This window comes from Arachis hypogaea, chromosome 16 (genome assembly GCF_003086295.3).
Source record: "Arachis hypogaea cultivar Tifrunner chromosome 16, arahy.Tifrunner.gnm2.J5K5, whole genome shotgun sequence".
In the NCBI taxonomy this organism is placed as follows: domain Eukaryota; kingdom Viridiplantae; phylum Streptophyta; class Magnoliopsida; order Fabales; family Fabaceae; genus Arachis; species Arachis hypogaea.
The window spans coordinates 132747645-132763073 of NC_092051.1; the positions used below are offsets into that span (position 1 = coordinate 132747645).

The following is a 15429-nucleotide window of genomic DNA, read 5'->3' on the forward strand; positions in this document are numbered from 1 at the left end:
ATAAAAACTCTTCAAAGAATAGCTACTTTTTTCGGATGTCATACAACTGTACAAGAATTTTGGGTTCATTTATTCTAGGGGGTGTACATGGGACGGGCTACACTGGGTTTGGCTTAACCCAGACCCGACCCGAAATATAGACCGGGCTTAATTTTTAGACGCTAATCCAATCCTAAACCTAATGAAACCTAGTATATAAAAATCACTTAATCTCCAACCATTATTTCACAATTCACATAGTAAAATTCACTTAAAAAAATATAACAAGAACCAACCATTCTCTAAAATTAAAGCATAACCATAATCAATACTAATATTGTTTAATAACACCAAATATTTAAATCAATACAAATAACACAATATTATGCATTAGTCTAAAGTCTTATGCATTTTAAACATAAAACATTAACTTATAACCTTATAATGACTAATAACACAAAATATTAAGGTTTACAATATTTAAATTACACATAAGAATAGCCATCATCCATCACTAATAACACAAAATATTAATTGTATATGATGACCGGGCCATCAGGCCGAGTTCAGGTGACCTGAGCTATGGCGCGGACTCGATCCGAAATAATGACCGGGTCTATTTTTGAGACCCTTACCCGACCCTAGACCCGATGAAATCACACTAAATTAGCCTCTAAAGTGTTCGGAACCGGACCGGACCATGTAAACCCGTAATTTATTCATACCGAATAAGGAAGCATCTAAATTTGGCAAGTTGGCCAAGATGTTGTCCCTGATTCTTGTCTTTCAACAAATACAATGTAGGCATAAAGGTTTGTTCACATGACATAGATTCCATTATTTTATGGATGAAAAAGATCGGTGCTAGTAAACTTTCTAGAGCTTCAAGAAATAACAAGGGAATGCCAAATGCTCATGGTTTATATACATTGCCACATTCCTTCCTTTTTAAAATTCCATTATTCTCAAATTTTAACAATCAAATCAAATTATCCCTTCCTATCCTATCAACTGGTTATGAAGATAGAATTGCGTCAATGCAGCTACAGCTCTAAAGAAAAAAACCAATGGGGTAATATACAGTTATTATTTATTTATTTAAGTGTATAATATGATGTAAAGTGTATAATACGATGATTATAATGACTGATAGCATACAATTTTAATAATGTTTTCTATTATTTAACATTTATTAATTTAAAAAATTAAAGTAAAAAAATATTACCAAAATATAAATAAATACATTAATTTAACAACTTAAGTGTTGCTGAAATTATATAGTCATAAAACCAGTATAATTAGACACCAATGGGCCATAGATTCCTCCAATCTATTGCAAAGGACACCAACTGATAAATGCTATTTACTCTTTTGTACTTGATAATTCTAACAGGATTATTTACAACATACACAACCCAAGTAACATGTTACTGTACATAACCATTTACACTATATATACAAAGTTGTTTAAGCTTTCTCCTGTACAGTAATTTCCATGCCCCTTAGTTTAGGGGGGCAAAGGTAGATGTGTTTTTGCATCTATACAACACTACCATATTAAACTGTGAAACATGGTATATGTGCTGGGAGTATACAATAGACTACTCAAGAATAAGATCTGATCAGCTTAAAATTCTGAAGAGATCGAGCCTTGAAAAAATTTCCAAACAGAAATCCGATTGTTGTTGTTCGAGGGGACTTTGGTGAGAGATACGAGTCGTGTTTGACCTGCAGGACTGTGTCGCCGATCTCTCTGCGAATGGAATCGATAATCTTGGGATCAACCGGGTTTCCAGTCACATCTGTGACATAGAAAGTGTCATTTGCCTTTCCATCCTGTGTAGATATTTCTGCTCTTCTAATACATAAACTGTTCTCTCGGAATATTCTTGTGATATCCGATAGAAGTCCGACACGATCTTCTGTGCACAACTCCAGCTCCATACCCTGTATATGAACATTTTAGCACACAACTGAATAATAGTAGTAGTGACAATTACAGCTTTCAAATGTGTCCTTGCTATACCTCGGACGCCCGCCTTTCGATGGCTGCTTCAAGACACTGTACAAGTCTGTCTCGCTCAGCCTCTGAGCTTATGGGGAAACCATCAACATGCCGAATATAAAACTCCTGGATAAAGTGAGGAAAATGTTCCATCAGAGAAAATTTATGCTTGAAGAAAGGTGAATTAAAGATGTGCGAGTCAAGCCGATGGAATGGCCAAATGAAACTCATGTTCATAATGATTCATGATTGACACATTGTTAGACTTTTGAATCATACAGAATCCAAACACAACAACAACAGCTAACCCTTATCCCACTAGGTGGGGTTAGCACATGGATTAAATGACTCTAGTGTCCTATCATAGATCATCTCCATGTTTTAACTCTAGTAAATTCAAATAATGTATTCAAACTATTTATTGCCAAGAAATGAAGGTTAGTTTCAACACCAAAACTAATTCAGCATTCCAATCTATAAAAGTGAACTATCATTTCTAAAAGGCAAAGTGGCAAACAGAAAGTTGGCTAACCTGATACGCTTCTGTCCTTGCCGTTTGGACTACACCATGATAAACTACATACTGCATATCTGTCAACGTGCAAATAATATCAAACAACAATTTTGGTCGATCTTTTGCTCTCATGGTAACCACAGTGTAATCTTTCTCAATGCAATCAACCACGGTCACATTAGGTAATCGACTTCTATCCCTATCCCTATCTCTATATCTTCCCTGTCCTGCTCTTTCAACCCTGTCATAGTCCCGGTCAGCAAACATAATCTGATGTAATCTTCTGCCCCTATTTGTAACTCCAGGAGGTGAAAGTGTTGTTTTTGCTGTCTTTGGATCATCGCTCCCCCTAAGAACATTACAAAGCAAATCCCTTATTCTAGAGAGGCAGACTGGATCTTTGATGGCATGTCCACTTGAATCATCTGTCACGTTAACTACAGCAGCAGCCCTTGTATTATGTGTCCATATCTCAGCATTCACCACATTACAGTGAAGGTCCGCAAGAACAGCACAGACTTCAGACAGTAAACCAGGCCTGTCTGTACCAGTAAGTTCAATTGAGGTGTATTCTTCAGTAGGTACAACCCCAACAGACTCTCTGAATGAGGGTGCAAAACTTGGATTATTTTCAAGTCTCTACAAAATCAGGGTTAAAAAACAACAAATCAAATACTTCAATCTTGTTGAATAGTATATCCTAATAGGATCATATATTATTCATAAAAATTTATCATGCCTATATTCAGAGATCAGTTAAGAAACTTTGAAAATTTGGGTGAGAATATCTTGGGGAGCTAAATCAGGCATCCCAAATAATATAATAATGTTTATAAATTAAAATGTCAAAATTTCACAAATGTTCAGAACTCTAGATGGCATTAACGTGTTAACAAAAATCTAATATCTATCCAAAGTGATGGGATCCAGAAAGTTATTATTACAATGTTTGGAGGGATAAGGGAATCAATCTGAATCACAATGAATATAGAAAATAGCAACAAATATGGTAAATTAGTTTCATAGCCAGCTCATGCATTCAGCAGCAAAGTATGATGATTCAAAACAATCAGGAACCCAGAAAAATGACCCTTCCATAGACACAAAGAATAAGAAACTAGAATGAAATTGTCTTCAAGAAAAATAAAATAAAATAAAAAACAATCACACTAGGTGTACACAAAAAATTAGACAACAAATCAGCCACTGTATAAAATTCAGGTTAAAAAACAGATACACATTGAAAACAACACATGTATTTATAAAATATATGTTGGCTATTTTTTGGTGTGCACCTAGCGTTTTTGAATAACAAACCACATGAACTCCTACCCTCTGAATGTAATCAATAACTTCCTTATCTCTGATCTTGTTTCCATTATGATCAATAACATTAAACACTGAAAAAGGATCAAATTAAAACAAGAATCAGAAGTAAAGTTAATAATAACTAACAACAATAATAATAATAAATAATGATAATAAATTAATAATACTTTCAGCATCCTATCCTTAACCACCCCCCCCCCCCTTTTCTCTCTTTTCCCCCCAAGCTTGCAACAATGAAAATAGGAAGTTACCAACTTACCATCCATGAACCACACCCCATCAGAGGAGATATAGGCCTTTGTTATTACAAGGTTCATATCTGAAAGAACTTGGACTACATCCAGAAGAATCCCATGTTTGTTGACACTGTCAACCTACAAAAAAAATTCAATAGTAAGAAAGTAGATGGCTGAAAAATTAAACAATTTTTTAGTAAAATGCGATAAATTATTATTCTAAAACATCCAAACATTAAAAATTTGAAATAACAATAATAATAAATAACCGACATAACAGAATCTTTCCTGTTATCAATTCAATTTTGGCGAAACCCTAAAGAGATGGTATAGCACAAGTTTACCTGAATAACAGTGGCATCTTCACAAGCATTGTTGTCAATCACAACCCTGCAGAAGCAATTAGATTCATGATTTGATACATGTTGATAACGATCCTCAGAACAAATTACATAAAAATATTCAGAGACAGTAGCAATAAATCAAAATCGACTATGCTAAAATTATGATTAAGGAAAATTTGAAAGGTTCATGAAAAAACAAAACAAAACAAAATTATGATTAATGAAGGGGAAGATCTGGCCGAACAGTGGGAAAATTGAACACAGCGAAGACGAAGAAAGAACTTTGATTTTCTAATACAAGTTTCAAAAAACGAAAATAGATAATTTGGAAATAAAAGGAAAATTGAGGTGATTCCAAAATTGGTAGTAGTGTGTGTATTTTGATGAAAGAAGCAAAAGCCCAGGTATTTGAGTAATAGATGAAGGAAAGTACTAAACTGTCCCCATAATAATAAGAAACTGAGGAAGTTACCTTGGTGGGTTCATCCTCCTTATAAGCTTAGCATATTCATCATCCATATTGTGTGTGTATATGTTGGAAGCAGAAGCAGCAGCTGTGTAAGCAAAGACCTTGTTATTAGTAATTAATTAAGGAGGAAGGTGCTTTTACATGAACTCCTCCAAGAAGAAAGGAGAACGAGAGAGTGAGAGAGAAAGAGTGGAACTGCAAAGTGAGAGATTTCCTTTTTTAAACAGAGGAATGGGGAGCAGGGGAGGGTACAGTGTTTTGTTGTGTGAGTCACTGAGTGCGTGAGCGTGTGAAGTGTGCAAGGAAGAATTAGGAGTTTAGGAGGACTAAGGAGATGGAAAAAGAAAAAGAAAAAGAAAAAGAAAAAAATTAGAATTGCGGGTTTTTTGGATTCTAGGAAGACGTAACTGTTCGGGATTGGCGGTGAGAGCGGTTACGTGGTTCGATAGATTGGCGGCAAATCCGTACAAATGGAAGGCGACCGGGGGTATTATCTAGAATCCAATTTGGAATGCTGACGGGGGATGACGTTATACTGTTGTACTGCCAGGTCAGGGCTTTTTCTTTATTTAAATAAAAAAAAATCATTATTAAAATAAAAATACATAAACTTATTCATTTATGCATTTAATATTATTTTCCCAATTAGTGACTGAAAAAAAAAAAAGATTTGTGCAGTTTTGATAGTTGGGTCAACAAAAACAGATTATTTTTAATTTTAGATTATTAAGACTAATTTTTTTAAAAAACTTAAATTATGTGTTATATATCCTAAGGTGGTTCATTTTTTTAGTTATTGTAAAAGATTTGGTGCCTCAATATTGGAAGTAAGGGTGTTTTGTAAAATTGTGACGGCAATACAATTCGTAGAGGGCGAATTGTCATGGGTAGATTCTGTCTGACACAGTCATGAAAACAATATGTAAAGGGCGAATTGTATTTTTATAATATTTATACAACAAAAAGCAGAACACATATTGTGTTATTTAATATTAAAGGGACAATACACAGTCTACATATTGTCAATGTACAAGCTGCGTATTGTCAATCCACAGACTGCGAATTGCAAAGACACAAACTGCGTATTATGAATTCGCAAATTGTATTATTTTTTCGTAAATAAAAAATTATAATTGAAATACTATAAAAGGAGGAACGGTATTACGTTGATTAAGTGTGGGAGTGTTTTATTTTTTTGAGAATGTAAGAGTAAAAAATGGAAAGAGGTATTAGTTTGAAAATGTATTATAATTGTCAAATCTTTCCCCAAACATCTGAGGGTGTGAGTTTTGTTTGTGAGAATCCACGTGATATTGTTATTCCTTTTGCAATAACATATGAGGAATTTAAGAGTATACTTTGTCAATGTGGTGATAATCAAGTATTAAAGAGAGTCGTAAATATTTTTTATAGACAACCTGTTTTAGTGTTCGATAGTTTCGTTCAGTTTCAAATAATGCATGTGGTTGACGAAGGAAGTATGCAAGGGATGTTTTCGATCTACCAACAAACACGGGTACAAGTGTCTGTTCTCGAATTGTATGTTGAGTTTGAAGAATTAGTTGAGGTTGATTTACCGGAGGCTAACATCGACTGGGCAGTTTATAACAGTGAAAGCGAAGAGGAATTTGAGGGCACTTACCATATTGTTTGTCCAACTGAAGAAGTGGGTGAATATGATATAATAGTTGAGTCTAACGTAGCAGATGTGGCAAATGCACTGGCGAGCCAATATCCATCTAGAGAGCATTCTTTCATGCACGCCTTGGATGTATAGACGCTATGAATGCACCAGAATTTCTTGAATATATCAATTCAAGTAAGCAATTCTCATTATTATTATTATTATTATTATTATTATTATTATTATTATTATTATTATTATTGAATTGTAAAATAATAGTTAGAATTATTTCTTGTTATTGCTGTAGATCCTGTTGTTGTTTCGGACGATGAATTTGTTGTTGGTATGAAATTTAGTTTTAGAGAGACTGTTATTGCAGCAATTAAAGATTATACCATTCGTAGGAGAGTGGATTACCGGGTGTGTGAATCTGAGCCAACCACTTTTTATGTTAAGTGTGTACAATACAGAACAAGTTGCGATTGGCTTATTAGGGCTAGTCTTATTAAGAGAAAGTTTTGTTGGGTTATAAGGCGATACAATGGTAGTCACACATGCATTGGAACTAGAATTTCTCAAGATCATGCCAAGTTAAATTAAGACATGATTGCAGAGGTGATAAAGCCATTGGTTGAAACTGATCCATCTTTGAAAGTGAAATATGTGATTGCTGAAGTGCAGTCAAAATTCAATTATACGACAAGTTACCGCAAAGCATGGCTCGTGAAGCAAAAGGCAATGCGAACCTTTTTGGTGGTTGGGAAGCTTCTTACGAATCTTTGCCGTCGTGGTTTGAAGCAATGGTATAAAAAGATCCATCAGCAATAGTCGAGATTGAAACTGCACCAGCATACCAAGGGGATGAGGTAGTCCAGGATGTAAGAATACTGACGCGGGTATTTTGGAACTTTTATCCTTGCATCAGAGCATTTAGGAGCTGCAAGCCAATCGTACAGGTAGATGGGACACATCTGTACGGAAAATATAAAGGAGCTCTATTAGTTGCAGTTTCTCAGGATGGCAATGGCAATATTGTGCCTCTTACATTTGCCGTTGTTGAGGGTGAGATTTCTGATGCATAGCACTTCTTTCTTACTCATTTGCGTATACATGTGGTGACTCGAGATGGTGTTGGGCTTATCTCTGATCGTCACGACTCTATTACCTCAGCAATAGCTCGTAGTAATGGATCATGAGAACCTCTAAGAACTATCCAAATGTTTTGTGTTAGGCACATAGCATCTAACTTTTTGAAGAATTTCAAGGCACCGTATAATAAAACAAAACAAACATATAAACATAACCACAAAACAATGCACAATAATAATAAAACTAATAAATGTAATAAAAAAAACTTACCCCATATGCAGGTTAACTGCCTAATATGTGAGATGGTCCACTTTTTGTAGCTATGAAATTGCGAGCTCCAAGCAATCCAGCTGAAATAAAATGAAACTATATTATACTAATCCGATATATTTAAATCATATATTTGAACAATGCATACTAAATAATTCATAGTAATATGTTATATTAAGATTAGTAACTTTACCTGTACGCAAGCGGAAAGCTTGGTTGCGATCGCACAGGTGCTAGGAACGGTAACCGTTCCCAAGCCCATACACAAAGCAGCGCCAATGGACCATCCACATCTTTACAATTATAACGTGATGTCCAACATAATATCCTATACAAATGTGCCAGGCAAGCGAAACCCCAACTAAAGTCCCTAATCTCAGCAAAATTACGGAGCAGAGGCAAGAACTTCCAGTGAATTGTCATTCCAGACTTGTCACAAAATAAATTTGTGCCGAACAACAATAATATATGAATCTTTACGTACATTTGTCTGCCCAAGGCGGTATCTAACTACATGCGCCGCTTTAGGGTGCGGAGCCATGCAAGTTTGACACTACTTCCTTTGTGATCAACTGCAGTAGGTACTGTCGCAAATTGTATTATGAATTCATTTTCGAGGCTACTACTACTGCTATCTGTAAATCCTGACACCGGTAAACCATCCGTAGGGAGTCCAAAAATCATTGCAACATCTTCCAAAGTAATCGTGCATTCACCGTGTAGAAGGTGGAATGTGTGAGTTTTCGGGCGCCACCGCTCAATCAAGGCATTGATAAAGTGCATTGTGCAAAGTAAGTTTTCCTAGTATCTGAGATATGTGATAAAATCTACTATCTTGTAACTCGATTTCAACTCGGGGATCATACACATCTTGGTGGAGATATCTTGATCCCAAATCTCTTGAATTTTGAAACAAAATGAGAAATATAATGAGTATCAAAAACAACAACAACAACAACAATAAGAACAATAATAATAATAAATGAACAAAGATAAACAATAATTACATATGGTGGACGATCCAGATATTCAACAATATGATTTTCAGGACGCGTAATGTCATTAACCATATTCTGCGTTTATTTTTTCCTGAAAAAAATATATTATATAAACTTTATTAAATCTGAATTTAAATATTCATATTTAAATTAAATTTGAATTTAAAAAATTAACTCTTATTTAAATTTATTATATTTAGATATTTATAATAAATATTAAATATGTTTAATATGTTTAAAATATATTTAAATTAAAAAATATTTGAAATCAAACTTAAATATATATTTTCACTATAAATATATTCAAATTCAAAGTTAGATATAAAGTTAAATTCGAAACATGTTTAATTTATATCTAAATTCAAATTATAAATATATATTTACTCAAATTTAAATAAATACCGGAAACGAAAATGTAAATAAAGACATTTTTTGGACTGTATTTAATTTCAAAATATATTTAATTTTAAAATATAAATATGTATCTTTATATATTTAAATTTTATTCAAATTTAAATTTAAATATTTAATTAAAACCAAAATATATTTAAAGTTAGATTTGAAATCAGATTTAAATATAGATTTAAATTTAAAATATATTCAAATTTAAATTTAAATTTATAATTATAACCAACGTAAATTTAAAGTCAAATTTAAATACATATTTAAATATGTTTAAATTTAAATTTAATTTTATAAACAAAGCTGAAATATAGTAACGTCAAATTTACTTATATATGTAAATTCGAAATATATTTAAATTTAAATATCAATATAAAATTAAAACTGAAATATATTTAAATATATATTTAAATTTAAACTTTTTAAAATATAAATTAAAATCACAATTATATTTTATTTTTAGATTTAAATAGTCTAAATAAAAAATTATATTTAAATTTAAAATATATTTAATACTAATTACTAATTAACATTATTATCATCCATCTAAATATATAATAAAAATATAATTTTTATTTATGTATTTTTTTAATTACTAATAAATAAATACTATTTAATTTAAATAACAACTATACATTTTATTATCACATTATCTCTATTTTAGATTAAAAAAAATACACAATTAATCTACTAACTATATTAATAATATTAAAATAACTTGTTAATTTTTGAAGAAACAAAAAGCTTGGTAAATGAAGACGAAAGTCTGTGCAGGAGAAATTATGAAAGGATGGAACTAAAGAAGCATTAAAGAGTAGAAAGAAAGGAATATGTGAAACTGTGGTTGTGTCTCTGAAAATGATAATGTATGCAAATTGGAGAAGCTTGCGCAGATTAGAGACAGTAAAACCATCACCTTTTTTACGGGCTTGCAGGGGTTTAACGCGTGTCGACCATGCACGCAATACGGATTGTATTGTAGGAGAATATGCACTTTGCGTATTGTGCTTCCTAAAGAACACGCCCCCAGACCCCGTTAAACACCATTTTTTTCTAATATCTTCGTAAATCTCACTTTTTTTTCATCAATAATGAAATAAAAAATCCTCCTGAGGTGGCTCTATATACAATATTGGCAGTATTTTGTCTTTTTATAATTAAAATTTTTTTTATTCTTTTATAATGAAAAGATATTTTTGTTTTATAAAACATCAATAATATTTTAGGTTAATTTTTTTTGTATTGGATTGAAGGAGTGTGTTATATATAGTTATAGAGAATTGGTGTATTTTTTATGGATATGAAAATAATTTTTTTAATTAGAAATTATAAATCGGAGGCTTAAATTTGGGTGAGAATAAAAAACTTAGAAAAAGTACAGGGAAATGATGAGAGTAGTAAATAAGGTGAACAATAGAGCTAAAAAAGAAAAATAAAATTAAAATCATAAATCAGATAATTAATTAATTAATTATTAATAATTTCAAATTTTCAAATTTAAAAGATAAGGATTTCAAATTAAACCAAATCACAAACACTGCAGTTACACCCAATATCACGCCAACCTCCCTTCTCCATTTGTGAACTCCGGTCTGTAGAGTAACCCAGCCGCTGTTTCACTTTTCTGCTCTCCGATCCGACGCTGCCCAGATTCTAGCCGCCACTGCCCAGCCTCTCCACGGACATCCGATCATGTCGCACCAGTCTCGGACAGTCTCTTTCGCTCTGCCCACCCGCCGTTGCCCAGCTTCTCCGCGAGCGTTTGATCGCGTCGCACCAGCTCCTGATAGCCTCTTTTGCACAGCCCACTGCGTTCACCGTCCCAGCGTCACCATCCTCGACAAATCCGATCAACATACAGGGACGTACGCGGCTAAGGGAGCTTGATCATGGTTGTTTATTCTATTCATTCATCTCCTTCTTTTTCTACTTTAATGGCCAGTTTAGGATGGTCATTTTAGTAGATATGCATGATGGTTATTTTAATTCTTATATGAATGATTATTTTAATTGGATTGAGTTTAGTTGTATATAATTAAAATATGTTGAATATTCAATTCATTAGGTATGCATATGATTATTTTTATCCTTAAGTAGATAGTTATTTTTACTAGGGGTGAGCGACGCCGGTGGCAGCATGTGGCAAGCCAAGGAACGACGGTAAAGTGGGATGATTATTGATGAAGGTGGTGTGGCAGCCGGTTAAAAAAAGAAGAGGGTGTTACCATGTTGGAGTGAAATACTTTGGTAAATTAGGGTTTGAGATGATTATTTTTTTAATAATTAAGTGAATTTTTTTATTTAGATAATTTGTTGAATGTTTTTTATTTTTTATATGTATATATTGGGTTAAATCTGCAACCAATTATTCATATTGTTTAGATACTCCATTATCTTAAAAACTGGTCAGATTTTGAGTGGGGGTAAAAGATTGAGGGTCGATTTTGGATTAAAAAAATAAAAAAAACTTTAAAAAATCCAAATTGAAGAATCTATTTACATGTTTAAAAAAATTTTCAACATTAAAATATAAATTTGACCATCAAATTTGTAAACTATTTAAAAAAATAAAAACTACGAATCTAACTTTTAAATTTATGGTATTTATACAAAATAAAAATACACTAAATTTTACATTATTAAAAAATACTACTTGTACTATAATACAAAAAAAATAAAAAGCCTAATATTTTGTGCTCCTATCATAATTATGTAAAATATTAAAATAATTAAATATTTTCATATTTTACGTTAAAATTATACATATATAAAAAAATTAACTATAAAAATATGGTGTATTTTTATTTTCTACTTTTACATACAGAGAACAAAAAATAAATATTAAATTATTTTTTGATTCATTTTTGCTCTCTGCTTACATAAACAGAAAAAAAATATTATGTTTTCACTGATACAATTACTAAAATATTTTTTAAGTCCGAAATCATTATTAAAAATACAAATTAAAAAATTTTTTGTATTCTAATTTAATTTTATAAATAATATTTTTTTTTTATCTAAGTAAAAAAAATTCCTACTAACTCATACCTTTTTTCCCTTTTTATCAATGCTAACCGTTTAACGGAAAAGAGACAAGAATAAGATACATAGAAATTGGGTAACTTAATAGTATCATTTTAATTAATCATATATCATAAATTTGTTTATCTTTAAATGAAAAATATAATCAAATATTTAAGATAATACATAAAATAACAGGGTGAACGCGGATCGAATCGAATCAGATTGGATATGGCCAAAATTTCAATCCGATCCGCACTAAAATTTTCGGATCGGATTCAATATCCGCAGTTTATTTTTTTCTTTATCTTGGATCTGCCACATTTGCGAATTAGATCGGATATCGAATATCGGATACATCCGCAAAACATAAAAATACTTTTTAAAAGCTTATTTTTATTTTAAAAAATCAATAAAATCTCTTTTTTTACTCTTTTAAATATGTTTACTTTTAAAATAATATTAAACATACTTTTTTTAAATAATAAAAATTAGAGTAAAGTATTGTTTTTGTCCCCAACGTTTGGGGTAAGTCCTATTTGTGTTCCTAATATTTAAATCGTCCTATTTGTATCCTTAAAGTTTATAAAAGTGATTCAATGTTATCCTACTATCAATTATACTAACAAATCAGATTATATTTTTCAATTATTCTCACTTGGATGTGTTCATTCTCAATTAGGTCTCACTTGGATGTGTTCGATTTTAATATTATACCCACTATTTGTGTTTAGATTCAATTATGTCCCTAGAAAAATGAATTATGTAAATATTGTAGGAATTGATTTCAACATTTGATGAGCTATTTTTCGGAGTAGATCATTGATTCTATCCCAAACATTTGTATTCTAACTTCAAGAAGAGATTTTTAAAACTCAAACTAAAGCACTCATGATGTGTACTTGACGGCAGGATAACATTGAATCACTTTTACAAACGTTAGGGATACAAATAGGACGATTTAAACGTTAGGGACACAAATAGGATTTGCTCCAAACGTTGGGGACAAAAACGATACTTTACTCTAAAAATTAAATAATACAACATATATGATAATTATTAGTTGAAATAAAATATTAAAAAAATATTTATTTATTTATTTATTTATTTATTTTTACAGATCTGTGGATATGCGGATATCTACATAAAATTCGCAATTCGATTCTATTAGTGCACTCGATCCGATAAATATCGCAGATATGCAGATCGAATCTGATCTGATACATGAACACCCCTATAAAATAGTCTTTGAACTTTCGAAGACGAATAAAAAATAATCTTTTAATTTTATAAATGACTAAATAAGTTCTTTAAATTTATTTTTGTGAATCTCATTTCGTTTTTAATCCAAAATTTTATTAATGCAGTATTAACTTTAATTTGACTATTAACTACTAACATATCATTCCAATGTTAAAGTGACATAAATATTCATGAGTATGATTAAAATAGTGTCTAAAATTAGTTGATTAGATTCAATTCAGTCTATTTTAAAATATAAAACCCTAACTCCTAAAATTATAGCAATATCTTCATTTTCATCTTTTTTCTTTCTCCCATTTTATTCACTGCAAGAGTTCTTCTTGTTTTGCTTGTTGAGTAATAATGAACAGTTCTATACTATGGCACAAATTGATTATCTATTCCTAATTTAAAGGCATTATATAGAATTTAAGAGGACTTAGCTTAATTTTTGATAAATGATGTCAATTGATTATTATCTTTTATGTAGTATTTTATTTATCCGAAAAACTGGAGTCTCTTTAACTATTTGGTACACAGATAATAATAATAAAATAACACAATTAAAATTTGTGAATGAAAAATAGATAAAATTAAACTGAACAAAAATTTTGGACAATAATAAAAATAATGACAACGAGGTAAAATTATAATTTTTCATAATATATAAAAAAAAATCTATAATACTCTCTTACATATTATAAAAATTCATACAAAGAATTACACATATAAAAAATTTTACTACTTTTTTTTCTAAATTTTACTTACTAATTCTATACAAAACATGTTATACATTGGCAAATATCCTAATTACCTATATAATACATAGTATTTTGTGGAGGTGCATTTGATTTATAAGTTAATCAAGTTGTGCACAAATTGCACAAGTGTATGTACTAAAATCTTCTTTTATATATTCATCTTTATCAAATTGTAATCTTTGACTAAAATTTTATACTATACAAATTGAACAACTTGCATTGTCAAGTGGTTTTATGAATCTTTTAATTTGATAAAAACATACTTGATTCTAGATAAAGCTTAAATTTTATAATATTTTCTAATTTTTTAAAATTTTATCATACTTCACTTATATTATCACTTATAACTTCTAACTGTATTTTTTTTTTACTTCAAAAAAAAAAAAGAATTTCGCTTTTACTTTTCACATCAACAAGGAGTTCAATACCAAGATCACTTCTGGCAACCATAACCTAAAAAAGAAAAGGAGTAGTAAAGTCAATGTGCAATTGTGCATTGTGTAATATATACTAAATTAACCTAGCAACAAGCATTAAGAGTATGCACTTTTAATTTTTATGATGACATGTATATCAGTTTCACAACATGTAGTATATTGAATGAAAAATTTATAGTACTAAATTTATCAATTTCACAGTTCGCAATATTTAATTACTCGACAAACAAAACAAGTAAAAACTCTTGCAATTTGAAGAGAGGAGAATATGAAGATGTTGCTATAATTTTGGGGTTTAGAGTTTTATATTGGAATAATAACTATATTGAGTCCACTCAACCAATTTAAAACATTATTTTGATCATATTCGAATGCCATATGTTAGCACTTAACAGTCTAAATCAACACTGCATTAATGAAAGTTTGGATTGATAATAGAAATAGGGTTTGGATTCTCTAAAATTCGAATTTTACTTTAGAGAATGAAGTGTGATCTTTCACCATTTATTTTATATGTGAAACCAATAATAAATAGGAGAGAAAAACTATTCAAAAGTAAAAGATCATATTTTATCCTCTAAAGTACAAATTTAAAATTTAGAAGATCCAAATTCATAGAAATGAATGAAAATTTACAAAAGTAAATTTGAGTTGGCTATTTACGAGAGTGAGAGAACTAGATAAGAAAAAAACTATCTTGATTTAGTTG

The 15429-nt window shown here is 30.6% G+C and overlaps 2 protein-coding genes across 3 annotated transcripts; one reads left to right on the forward strand and one right to left on the reverse strand.

Annotated features, from left to right (window-relative positions):
• Window positions 1-1329: 1329 nt before the first annotated feature.
• On the reverse strand, window positions 1330-5143 carry LOC112755058 (ACT domain-containing protein ACR6). 2 transcript variants are annotated; one of them, XM_025802951.3, is made up of 8 exons: window positions 5091-5143; window positions 4880-4961; window positions 4408-4453; window positions 4087-4201; window positions 3831-3898; window positions 2517-3137; window positions 2006-2110; window positions 1330-1926 (listed from the first exon to the last, which is right to left on the reverse strand). In XM_025802951.3, exons 2-8 carry the CDS (start codon window positions 4924-4926, stop codon window positions 1585-1587), a joined length of 1344 nt encoding a protein of 447 aa, XP_025658736.1. In that variant the 5' UTR covers window positions 4927-4961; window positions 5091-5143; the 3' UTR covers window positions 1330-1584. The 2 variants fall into 2 exon arrangements, with proteins under 2 accessions (XP_025658736.1, XP_025658737.1); XM_025802952.3 differs by lacking the exon at window positions 3831-3898 and having other exon boundaries at window positions 4880-5096.
• A 1960-nt stretch (window positions 5144-7103) lies between these two features.
• Window positions 7104-7582, forward strand: LOC112757586 (uncharacterized). The gene is made up of 2 exons (XM_025806142.1): window positions 7104-7303; window positions 7435-7582. The coding sequence occupies exons 1-2, from the start codon at window positions 7104-7106 to the stop codon at window positions 7580-7582; spliced, it is 348 nt and encodes a 115-aa protein (XP_025661927.1).
• The last annotated feature ends 7847 nt before the right edge of the window (window positions 7583-15429 follow it).